The following is a 12,092-nucleotide window of genomic DNA, read 5'->3' as shown; positions in this document are numbered from 1 at the left end:
TTCGCGTGACGAATATTTCCGCATTATAAACTTTTTATAGTTGAAGCTCTCAAACACCTTGTTTTACCTACTAAAATAAATATTTTTCACTTCTATTACCATTAGTGCGGCGACCCCCCCTCAAAGCGTTGTCACCGCACCAATCTGTCGCTCACTCCTAAGCGGGGATCTAACGCGCAAAACATTCCTATAAAAAAAAAAAATCAAAATGAAACAGCTTTAGTTTCTATTCCGTAATATATTTTTGTCCCTGCTTTTTTCCCCACGATTGGGGAAAAAGCACACGGTTAAAAATCCCTTTTATTTTGGCGCCAAGATTCCCCCAAACAAGACGCGCAAGTGGCGCCACCTCTGACCAGAAATAGCCAAGGGAAGGGCGGAGCTTTAGGTTTTAGGTAGGACACCGTCGGCCAATCATGTGCTTGGCCACCTCACCAATCAGGTTTAACATTCCACATCCCCCCATCATGTCACAGTTGCCGCCTTTGCATTCAGCTCAAGAGCATTACACACACACTCTCTTCTTTAACTTACCTTTACCCTTCCCATCATTTTTACGTTGAGTTTTTAGTTTTTTCAAACGCTTTTTTCCATCATATCATCATCATTTTCCCTGCCAAACCGATGACATTTTTTTGTTTTTATACATCACCTTTATATAATTTAAATCAATTTTTTTTTTCATTTTTAAAAAATATAATAACTGTTATTGTTCTATTTTTGCACGAGGTCTCCCGACACCTGCCGTCGACGATCTTCGGCTGTATTTGGAAAAAAGTTACATATTATCGAAAGAAAAAAAACAATAATAATATTCGTTTCTGTTCGGAAAATGATCGTCCCGTCTGACCGTTACGTTCACAACCGGCTCGTTTTTTTAGTGTGTTGTTGTTTATTTTGAACAATTTGACGAAGATTCGGCGCGACCAAATTTAATTTAATTTTTATTAAAAAAAATTTTTTTTTGGCTGCTCGAATATTATCGAAATAAGTTGCATAAGACTTGACTTGATGTCCAGGATGAAAGAATGGCCGATTCCAGGTGCCAACGAAGGAAGCAATCACATCCAAAGAGAAAAAACGGTAAGCCAACCAAACTTACCTTTTGTTTACATTTCGAACTTCCGATCTTTCGGCCGATCTTCTACGCACCTGTGACTGCTTCTTTCTCTCTCTTTGTTTATTTATTTATTTATTTTTCAAAAAAATATATATGTTTGTTTACTTTTGTTTACATCTTCTGCACCTGATTCGTCACGAGATCGTAAGGGGCGTGGAAATGTGTACAATTATAATTGTTGCTCGACTTTCAGCAGACGACATTTTTTTTATCCGTTCTCGAAACTTCTAACACGTGTTCGCTTCACCTTGACACGCTTCTACCTTGATTTTAATTCGATTTTAATTATTATTTATTGACATTTTTCAATTGATTCGTAGTACATCGACAGCGGTTTTACTCAAAAAATAAAAATACATTTTACTGCTACGCTATCTCACACTATTTATATAATTAATCATTAATTGAAATTTTATAAAATGCTAAGTAGTTCTATTATTAATTATATTACTGTAAAACCTCACTGCAACGATACTTGATATAATGGAGAGAGAGAGATAAATAAATCCCTCTACAACGACATTTTCTTAAGTCTTGTTTGAAAATGTCTATACTCTAATATTGAACTGCTTCCTCTCGATATAACGGTAATTCCTCCACAATGATATTTTTTCTTGGTCCGCAGTGTATCGTCATATCGAGGTTTCACTGTATTAATATTAATTCTTTTATATATAATGAACAATTTTGCAACCAATATTTTCGTTCAATGAATAAATGAGATCATATTGATGTTATACAAAAATTTACAAATGTTGTTTTCTCGTTAAACATCAACGCATGCTGCAAATACAGCAATACAGGGATTGATATCAATTGATTTGTCCGCGCGCGCGATGATATTGATATAATTAATTTAAAAAAATTTCTCAACCGTTGAGTTTTTATCATAGACCGTTGTATGTTCAATGTATGTTTTTCTTATTCGTTACATATGAAAAAAATTAATCGGGGGGGGGGGAGGGTCCATTGAAGCTTATTTTTATAGTGGGGGAGGGACTGGGGTTCAATCCTGGAGTATACGGGGCACCACACTGTACTTGCCGTTCACCACGAATGTGTGAAAAGTACTCCTCTTTTGTATATTCCTCCCCCAATTCACTGTTGTTCCTGTTTAGAATGTATGGCTCGACCGTTAAACCCATTCATTGTGGAAGGATTTCGTTTTTGCAGGGGTAGATAGGTAGGCTTTTAGTAAGCCTCAATGTGTTGGCTAGACAAGTGTGAGGATCGAATCTGAAACCATGATCACATTTCAAATCGATATTCACCAAACAAATTTACATATGTATAATATATTATAATCCAAGTTCATACCATACGTATACAAACGAAAGGCATGAGAAAGTGGCTCCTAAAAATCTCCCTCTTGGTGGAATTTATTTTCTTTCTGAATGTTTGGAATACCACAATTCCCAAATGGTTTTCCTTTTCTGGAAAATGAATTAACTTCTGTTATACATCACATTAGGAATACGCGTAGGAGGGTAATTTCAGCTTTATGTCCTTTATCTAAAGAGAGGGCCCCTTTACCCTCTCGAAAAATAAAATGATATAAATAACCTTAGTTTACAGCCCTAATGGGCAAAGGTCGAGATACTCTTGGTATAAGGCAAACATGAGTTGGTTAATGGAACCACCATGTCTGGACGGGGTTCAAATGTTTCAGCAGGTTCTTGTCTCGTCATTTATTTATCGCACTTGTGCTGTAAAACGGAAAAGAAAATCACTAAAAAGTCACGTATTAGTTCGTAGTCCTTACATGCGTAGTATGAATCGACCAGTTCTGGCCAATGGTCAATTTCTCACGGTTTTTACTCCAAGCGATTTCCCAAGTTAAAATAATTTTAAATTTCTATAAAATTCAATCTCGCAATCCTTTTAATAACGTAATCGTTTCTCAATGAAATTTAGAAATTTTATTTTTAATTTATTTAAATTATTTCCCTTTTTTAAATATAATTTAAAAAAAATTATATGCGTATTTCTGAAATTTTACGATGTTTTTCCACCACCAATAAGTTCACTCGAGAAAAAAACTAGCTCAAACTAATTTTATTGTATGAAATAAAATTTAGATGAGTGCTTTTATAAATAGAGTTTTCGATAATGTAATTGACCAATTCAACAATTGAAAATGAATTTTTAATTTCAAAAATAATTTGGAAAAAAAAAGCAATTCTGAAATTTCACGTTGTTTCTCCACCACGAATAAGTACTCGAGAAATAAATCAGATAAAATTAATTTCATTGCATGAAATAAATTTAGATGAGTTTTTATGAATAGAACTTTCGATAAAATGCGATAATTCAATCAATTAAATTTTTAAAAATTTTCAAGTTCTCACAGATAGTCAGACATGTTAATTAGAGGTTGATTTCACTTACACGTGCCATATAAACTACAAAATTTCAGAAATTTCTGTGCAGAATTTTTTAAACCCTCAACAATCTCTGAAAAATATTTTAAAAATCATGTTCAGAGTTTTCTCTTGATAGATCAGTCGCAATTTTTTTTTTTTTGATTCCCAGTAAAATTAAGTATTTTTTGATAATGCTTGAAAAATTGATACATTGATAATGACATTGACATTGATAAAGTCAATAATAATGCAGGGCCTGACAAATCGAAAAGGTATTTAGGAGCCAGCCCAATTTTTTAGGAGCGAAGCATGGTATTTTGCTCAAAAAAACGGTCCAAAATAATGTTTTCTTCTATTTTTCGCATGATGTAGCGCAATGAAATAAAAAAAAAATTGTGTCGCTCTTAGACACCAATGTCGAAATTTACTGCAATTTAGCAACCACATTCGGAAAACTTTAGGCACCAATACCATTTTTCAGTTGCCATGGCGACCTGGCTTCTGGGATTTGTCCAGCCTTGTAATAATGCCGAATACAAATGGAAATTTTGTAGATGTTTTGACTGATAAAATATCTGAAATAAAAACTTGAAGATAGGTATATATCTATCATCGAACCTCTTTGAGATTTTTGACCTGATTGTTATAAGCACATGCGAGAAAGAAAATGGAGGAAAAATAGGAAAAACACACAAACACACAGGCCTTTTATGTATTTTGTTATCAAACCTTGTTGGATTAAGTTGATGTCGAATAACTACAAGGACGTCGCTACACAGCTTTTTTAAAGCTCTAATTTAGCCATTTATATATTATTTTTTTCCCCCAACGTAATTCAAGCCGTTGTTTTCGACTCGATTCTTGATAGATATATGAAGGTAAAAGAAAAAACACTCCACACATACCACACATACAAAAACAACAACGTTCCTCTTACGAGAAAAAACAATAAAAAAAATTATTCTAAAAGGCAAAGATTCGAATCATCCTCGTAATAAAGAAGAAGAAAAAAACTAAATTAACTTAAAAACCACAAATATTCAACCCGAAAAGGAATTAATAAAATATTAAAAGGCGCGTAATTTCCAAATAGCTCCCGAGGGCGGTAGAAAAGCCCGACGTTCGTTTTGAAAAATTAATCCCACGCGTGATCCTATTTTTTGTTACGTTTTTATGTACATTTTTTTATATTAAGGCCAAAAAAAAAAACAACCAAATTTTATTTCGTGGGACTAAAACACTCAAAAGAGCTTTTGACGGCCGCCATTCAACCCGTTTCTTATGATACAAGACACAAAAAAAAAAAAAAATTGAAGAAAATAATGAAAAATAACCCCTTTGTGGCTTCAAAAAAAAAGGGTTGTATGTTAGTTTTTTTTCTTGTTAATTTCTTCGGTTAGTTTAGTATAATTTGCTTCCTAAATAATAATAAAAAAAACGACAAATTTGCTCACTTGTGGATACAACAACAACAAAAAAACGTATAAAAAACTGAATTTTTTGACGAGGCGTAAGCGGTAAGAAAAAATGAGTTTTTGTACCAAAATTTATACCTCACTCGGATAGTAAGTGGTCACTTGGGCAGCACGATGAAAATATAATGTTAATGACTACCTTGGGATTACTTGTAAAAGGGGGAAAAATAGCCCAACGGCAAATAAAAACAACCGTCGGCCCAAATTACCTAAAAAAAAAAAAAAAAAATTAAATAATAAATAAAAATTATATACAAAAAAAATATATAAGGGAGCTTTTCTTGGGGAGTCGCAAATGAATAGGGGCATTATGTAATAATGCCATTATTTTTCCTAAGGAAAAGCTTCGACCCCTCCTTTTTCTTAATAAAAATAATGGCTTTCGAACTGCCAAGGGTTAAGTTGTGTAGTATTACTGCCGTGTGGTAAGAGAGAGTGTCGTTCGTATTAAACCGTGAGAAAAAGTGGGTGGGAAAAAGCCTAAAATAATTGATTGCTTACTAATTAACGAAAATGAAATTGTAATGAACGCGTGGGTATGGGATGGATAGGTGCTCGATTTCCTAGAGATGAAAAAGAAAAAAAAATAAAGTAAAAATTATTCATTGATATGTTTATAGGGCTTATTTATTCCCCGTGGTTCTTTGTCTTATGACTCATCAATTTTAGTGGTTGTCAAAAATAAATTTATCAATTTCTATATATTGCTAGCAGAAAATAAAACAATAATAAAATTGTAATAGAACATTTCTGTTACGTATTGGTATAAAGCTGTCTTGAATTTCCAATTTTAATGTAATGACAGAATTTAATAATTTGCTCTGGTTGTTGGTTAGAAAGACGATGGCCATTTTATGACGATGAGTCATTCATCAGTTAAAAAATTTAGATGGGCTAATATTTTATGGCTAATTTAACCCTCTATGGTAAGGCTTGACAAATGGAAAATCATTTTAGGTTCAAGCCAAATTTCTTAGGAGCCAAGAATGATTTTAATCTCAACAGAAACTGCCCTAAATAATGTTTTTTTCGACTTTTCCGGAACTTCAAAATTTTTACCTATGCTAAAAGACACACTGTCGTGAAATCAGAAAATTTTGTATTCAGTCTCCAATTTAGCAATTGCATACAGAAAATTTTAGGTGCAAATACAGAATTTATAGTCGCCATGGCAACCTGTTCCCCGGGATTTGTGCAGCCCTGCTCTTAGGGCCGTAGAGTACCTTTTCGGGGCCCCGGGACATACTTTTCCTTGGGGGTACTTCCTGAAATGGTTATTATTATGCAAAATAAGTGAATTGTTTGGGGCCCCTATTCGGCTAAGGGCCCTGGGGCAGTGCTCGGTTGCCTCAGCCTAGTTACAGCCTTGCCTGCTCTAATGTCCCGCGTGTATTTGAATATACATGGTCAAAAACCCATTGTATATAAATTTATTTTCTCAATTTTTTTGGTATTTTAGAAAGTACATCTTTTAGTGTCATTTCAGTAAAAAATACGGCTATATTAGTACAATACTTTTTCATCTAAAAAGAATTGATTCCTTTGCAGTGCAGTGATTGGAAATAAAATTCAAGGGAAGAACTTTGCTGAGTAAGATCTTATCTATTTATATAAAACCGTAAAATTAAGATAGACTGTATATTTTACTCTTAATTAACCATTTTTTAGCTAATTAAGAAATTTACTCTAATTGATTAAATTGCTGTGTTGATGTATCGTTTCAATTGAAAATATACTGAAACAGCTCCAATTTACATCCGTTTTTGTAAAAAAAAATTGTAATACCTTTTTATGGGGTGAACAGTAGAGGGTTAAAGTATTTTAGAGCTTTAGACTATATACGGTATTCCAATCACTCGTTTTTTTTTAAATATTTTTAAAATCAAATTCATAGACAATCGAAGAATTTCCTCATGTGTGACAAAACTCTATTATTTCACGTTTTCAAAGAAAATTACATTAATATGACAACATGAATGAAATATAAAAAGGGGAGAACCATTTATATATAAGGAAAAAAGTTTTATTAAATTAAATTATTAATTAATTATTTAACAAAAATTTTAAAATATTTTTATTGACTTTGCAACGTTTATAGCAGTCAGCTCAAAATTTAGGTACAACAATCAAAACTAAAAATTCCACTGCTTAATTGGAAATAAATACAAGTGTCCCAAAAAAGGGACAATGGTTAATAATAGTCTATATATTCAATGAGCTAAAACGTCCAAAGAGTGGCCTCATACTATCATCCTCAGAGATGACCAGTATTTTCTGGTTTCACTTTATTAATATAATTATTAATTAAAACGACTTTTCGTGCAGGTGAAGTACCAGCGAAGTCAAGTTTAAAATCTTTAGTGACTTCGTCGCGAGAGAAAAAAAAATGCTAATATCAACATGGAGGTTATTAAAAATTTTTAAGACCAGCCGGTGTGGTTGTAAAATATTTAATGCGATTGCATATTTAATTTGCACCAAAACGACTTTATTAAAAGCAGTTAAGGCCGATAAGACTCGAGAGTATGTACTCTGTGTGGTGGTTGGTCGAGGGAATAGTCATCCTTTATTGTTGGTTTTATAGTTCAAATTTTCATGCTTCTCGATACTAGTACCCGGAAAATTTTATTAGTTTTTGGAGGTTGAATGAGTAAGTAATATTGAAACGGTAGCCTATTCTTTTACTTATGTTCGATGAATTTCTTTAAAAGGAATTTAGTCGAGTTCGTTCTGTTTAGGTATTCGAATCATGTCGTAATTTATTTCTTCTTCAGCAATTTCAGTTTGATGAGAAATTTTAACTCGGTTATTTGCAGCTTCAAAAGGTATTGGAAGTGTTCTTAAATGCATTCGAAATCTAGATCGTATTGCCAAATCGTAGTGCAACCGATGTATAAGGCCCTTCAGTTGTTGGTCAGTGACTACGGTTCACCTTCATGAAAACATATTGAATGTTTTTTTAAGCCCAGATGTAAGCATGTTGGGGTAAATCGAGAAGCTATCCATACTTAGAATAAGACAACCATAACTATATATTTTATGGGCATTGTATAATATCTTATCATGTATATATATTGTTTCTAGTTTTTGAAATTGCATTTTTAATTGGGTTACTGTGATTTAGAAATATGACATCCATATTTGTTATGGACATCTTTTTCTCAGCCACATCGTTGGGCATTTTGCCTGTTGTGGCCTTGTATTTGTCAGTATTTATAAATGGGTGTTGTCAACATATTTTTGACTGAAACATTACATCAGCACAGAAATCTAATTAATTAGAGTGAATTTATTAATTAGCAGAAATGGCTAAATTTTTAAGGGTGAAATATGCAGTTTGTGTGCCTTGTTTTAATGTTATTTATAATTAGATAAATGTATGCTTAGCAACGTTGAATAGTTTTTACCATGAATTTTATTTCCAATTCCCTCAATTCTGTGCTATTTTATAAATCTCTGAACACGTAAAATGACAGCAGCTCTCAAAAAATTACACCAACAAGGAATCAACTCTTTCTAGATAAAAAAAAGTACTGTGCTTATATGCAGTGGCGTATTTACATTGGAGTGGGGGGGGGGGGGCTTAGCGGACCCCCAGGGCAACAAGCTCTGAGGGGCAGAAAATTTGAATAATGATCTGCCAAGAAAATTGGGGGAATGGGAGAAGGAAGGCAAAATTTGTATAACCCTCAATAAATCCGCTCCTGCCTAGAGCGAGGGACCAGGGTCAGCGACCTAGTGCATGTGTAAGCATGTGAATAAAATAGAGCAAAAACAGTGTGTTAGTATATGAGTGATTAAAAAGAGTGCAAGCACGTGAGTGATATTAAAAAGAGTGCAAGCGCGTGAGTGATTAAAAAGAGTGCAAGCACGTGAGTGATTAAAAAGAGCGCAAGCACGTGAGTGACCAAAACAGTGTGCAAGCATGTGAATGACTAAGAAAAGAGTGACTTAGAGACTTAGAGATACAGGTGCACTTGCGGGGAAGGGAGGGGTTATAGCACAGGGTGGTGAATCCCAGGAAAGAGTTGTCAAGAAAATTAAACTAGAATGGGAGAAAGAGGAGGCGGCAAAACCATAAATACGCCTCTGCTTATAGATACAGCCGTATTTTGATTTTAAATGCCACTAAAAGATGTACTTGTACGTACCGTGGATCCCATTTATGACGTTTTTCAATAAAACATCGTGAATAACGTTGTTAGCGGGAAAACGCTTCAAACGGGAAATCTCGATGAGTATCGGTTAAGGTTGGGACCACGAATATGTGTGTCCTATTTATATACTATTCGGGGAAAAACGTTCTAAGTGGGAACGTTACAAGCGAGATCCACTGTATATTCAAATACAAACGTGACCATAGTGCAAGGGTGCTCAACTTCTTGAAGAATGCGGGCCACTTCATTGGTTTGAAAACGTGTCTCGTTGGCCACATAACTGATCTTTAAGTCTGCCGCTGACCAATTAAGTGACCAACGAATGTGGCGCAGTCCACTCAAGTGAGTTTGGACTGTGCCGCAGGTCACTAAGTGATCAGAAACAGCTCTTCAGGTTCTTAAGTGGTCTGTAAATGTGCTGAGAGTCATTCAAGTGGTCTGCAAATGTACCGAGAGTCATTCAAGTGGTCTGCAAATGTGACGAGGGTCACCTGAATTATCTATAAATGCGCCGCGGGTGACTTAAGTGATCTGGTTATGTGTTGCTTAGTTCATTTTTACAAACTTACGTTTGAGGTCGCGGGCCACGTTAGTTGACTCCGAGGGCCACATTTAGCCCTCGGGCCATGGGTTAAACATGTGTGCCATAGAGGGTCAATTCCGATAATACAGTATTTTCATTGGCATTGCTTTTAAGCTCGAACGTATAAACTTTCAAGCATCGTAATGCATATCGATGATCACGTATCCGTAATTATTCGCGAAATAAAAATGATTATTAACGAAATAATAGCGGCACGAATCGATTTTGTGCTGCACGTGTAGATCTGTGATAATTTTCACCCCATACATTCGGTCAGTAAACTTCAGAATACACAATATCATTAGAATCATATAATGTAAAATAGAAATGTACAGTTTTTTCTCGACTGGTATCTCTCTAATTTAATTTTACAAATGAAACCAGATAAATTAAATTGTTGTGTAAAGAAAAAGTAATTTCTCGTATTTTTTCTTACCCGAATGCCTTGTTTTTTTTTTTTGTCCAAGGAGACTCGTTTTTTGTACATAATTTTTTTTTTTTTGCTTATTTTCTTGTTGAGGGGGAAATTTTTCATTATCTTGCCAGCAATGAGTAACTTGGGGTTTGTTGGAGTCCTCTGGGCTCGTTTTGGATGGAATTTGCCCACGGGAACAATAAGACGTGGAGTTATTCATTCATGAGCACTCACTTCTCAGATCGAGTTATTTACAGTAGGATTAATGGTACATGCGTTTGAATCACTGTCTCTGTATCCTATCTGTGGATGATATTTTCGTTGATGCTTCAGCCAAAACAGCAATTGTTTCTCATTTCGTTGCATTCGTTATAATAATAACGGTTTCAGACTTCCATGCTATACTGTAGAAACTAGTCTGTCCAGTAACAGTTCTTGAAAAGGAAACGGATATTTTTTTCTGGATATTATGCTGAGGTGAACTCGGAAAAAGAAAAGTCATCTTCTTTCCGGTGGGACTCGAACCCAGGCCCTCTTGCGTACCTGGCAATAGACATAGATGACTTTTGTTTCCGAGTTTATCCGCATAATATCCAGAAAAAAATGTTTCTTTGATATCTTGGGCTGATCTGTCTTGGATATACATACATACACACAGGCATCTTATCTTGGATAGTGCAGGGGCATCCCCGCGTCCCCTCCTGCATACGCCTCTGTTCTGTGAGCACCTCGATAATTAATTCAGAGATTAAAAACTCCTACACTGAACTCAAGCTGAGCATCCACAGGTCTGAAACACTTCCGAACAGTATATTGTGCCTGAAGCAATGCTTCAATGAAAAGCGAAAAAAAATCACCACTCTGAAACAAACTAGAGATAGGACGAATATTCGGCTGATATTCGGTATTTGGCCGGTTCGGCCGAATAATACTTAGGTATTCGGAAAAAAAAAAACATTCGACGTTTCAGTTCAGTGTAATAGAATGTCGTACTAGAGAGAGTTGAATTTCAACAATGTGATGTGGATACAGCCAGTGCCGTCTTACCGCTTGGGTCCACCCGGGCACGGCCCGGGGGCCTAAAGAGGAGAGGGACCTCAGAAAAACAAGAAGTAGTTGAATTTTTCGAGAATGTGCCAGGTAGGGCCTCAGAAAAATCACTTGGCCCGGGGGCCCCATGATGCTCTTAAGACGGCCCTGGATACAGCCCCCATACAACTCCTATCTATTTGAGCATAGTTTCCCAACCCTTTTTGTCCCATCGCCCCCTTCTTCAGAAATTGTTTTCTCTCCATCGCCCCTCAACGCAATCTAACCCATAGGATCCTATATTATTTATACCCGTAGCTTCTACCGCCCCCCTGGAACATTCCATCGCCCCCAAGGGGCGTTAACGCCCACGTTGGGAATCACTGCACTTGAGGAATGGAATACAGGTAAGTAGGGATAGAAAGAAATAAAAAGAAAAATAACAATAATGGGCTTGGCTGTGCATAAATGTCTCCAATTTCCACTTGTGCGGAAATGACGCTGTACGGATCTGTCGCCAAACCGTGTTTAAGAAACTCGCTCTTACTTTTGGGACCCAATTTTTGGACAAAAAGGGGTTCCTTATACACGTTAAAATACTGTAATTGATTTTAGCCAAAAAGGCCTTCATATATTGTATTATAATATTCACAATATTGCGATCTTTTTAACGCTATAGTGCATTCCACGATAACTGTTATTTCGTTACATCCCACCTCATTGCAAGCAAGGCTGAAAAATTATTATTTCTTTATTTTTTGTATTATTATTTAGACCACACATTTGCAACTTAAGTTTACAAATACAAATACAAATACAAATGCAACGCCACAACAGGCAAAATGCCCAACGAGGTGGCTGATAAAAAGATGCCCATAAAAATATGGTTGTCATATGTTTCAAAAATACAGCAACCCAATTAAAAATGCAATTAACACAAATTACAAACA

General features: G+C 35.2%; 1 protein-coding gene across 1 annotated transcript in view; it reads left to right on the top strand.

Moving 5' to 3' along the window:
• The first annotated feature begins 471 nt into the window (after window positions 1–471).
• The window catches only part of zfh1 (Zn finger homeodomain 1), a 370,694-nt gene continuing 359,073 nt past the window's right edge, over window positions 472–12,092 (top strand). Inside the window, exon 1 of the mRNA XM_089252439.1 lies at window positions 472–1,083. Within this exon, the coding sequence (XP_089108565.1) occupies window positions 1,029–1,083 (55 nt within the window). The 5' untranslated portion in view covers window positions 472–1,028. The remainder of the gene's footprint in view (window positions 1,084–12,092) is intronic.

This window comes from Pholcus phalangioides, unplaced genomic scaffold (genome assembly GCF_987345545.1).
Source record: "Pholcus phalangioides strain wild (caught in Gottingen) unplaced genomic scaffold, Ppha-v1.0 ptg000029l_1, whole genome shotgun sequence".
Classification (NCBI taxonomy): domain Eukaryota; kingdom Metazoa; phylum Arthropoda; class Arachnida; order Araneae; family Pholcidae; genus Pholcus; species Pholcus phalangioides.
Note: the sequence above shows the minus strand (reverse complement) of the source record. Positions and strands in the feature narration are given on the sequence as shown.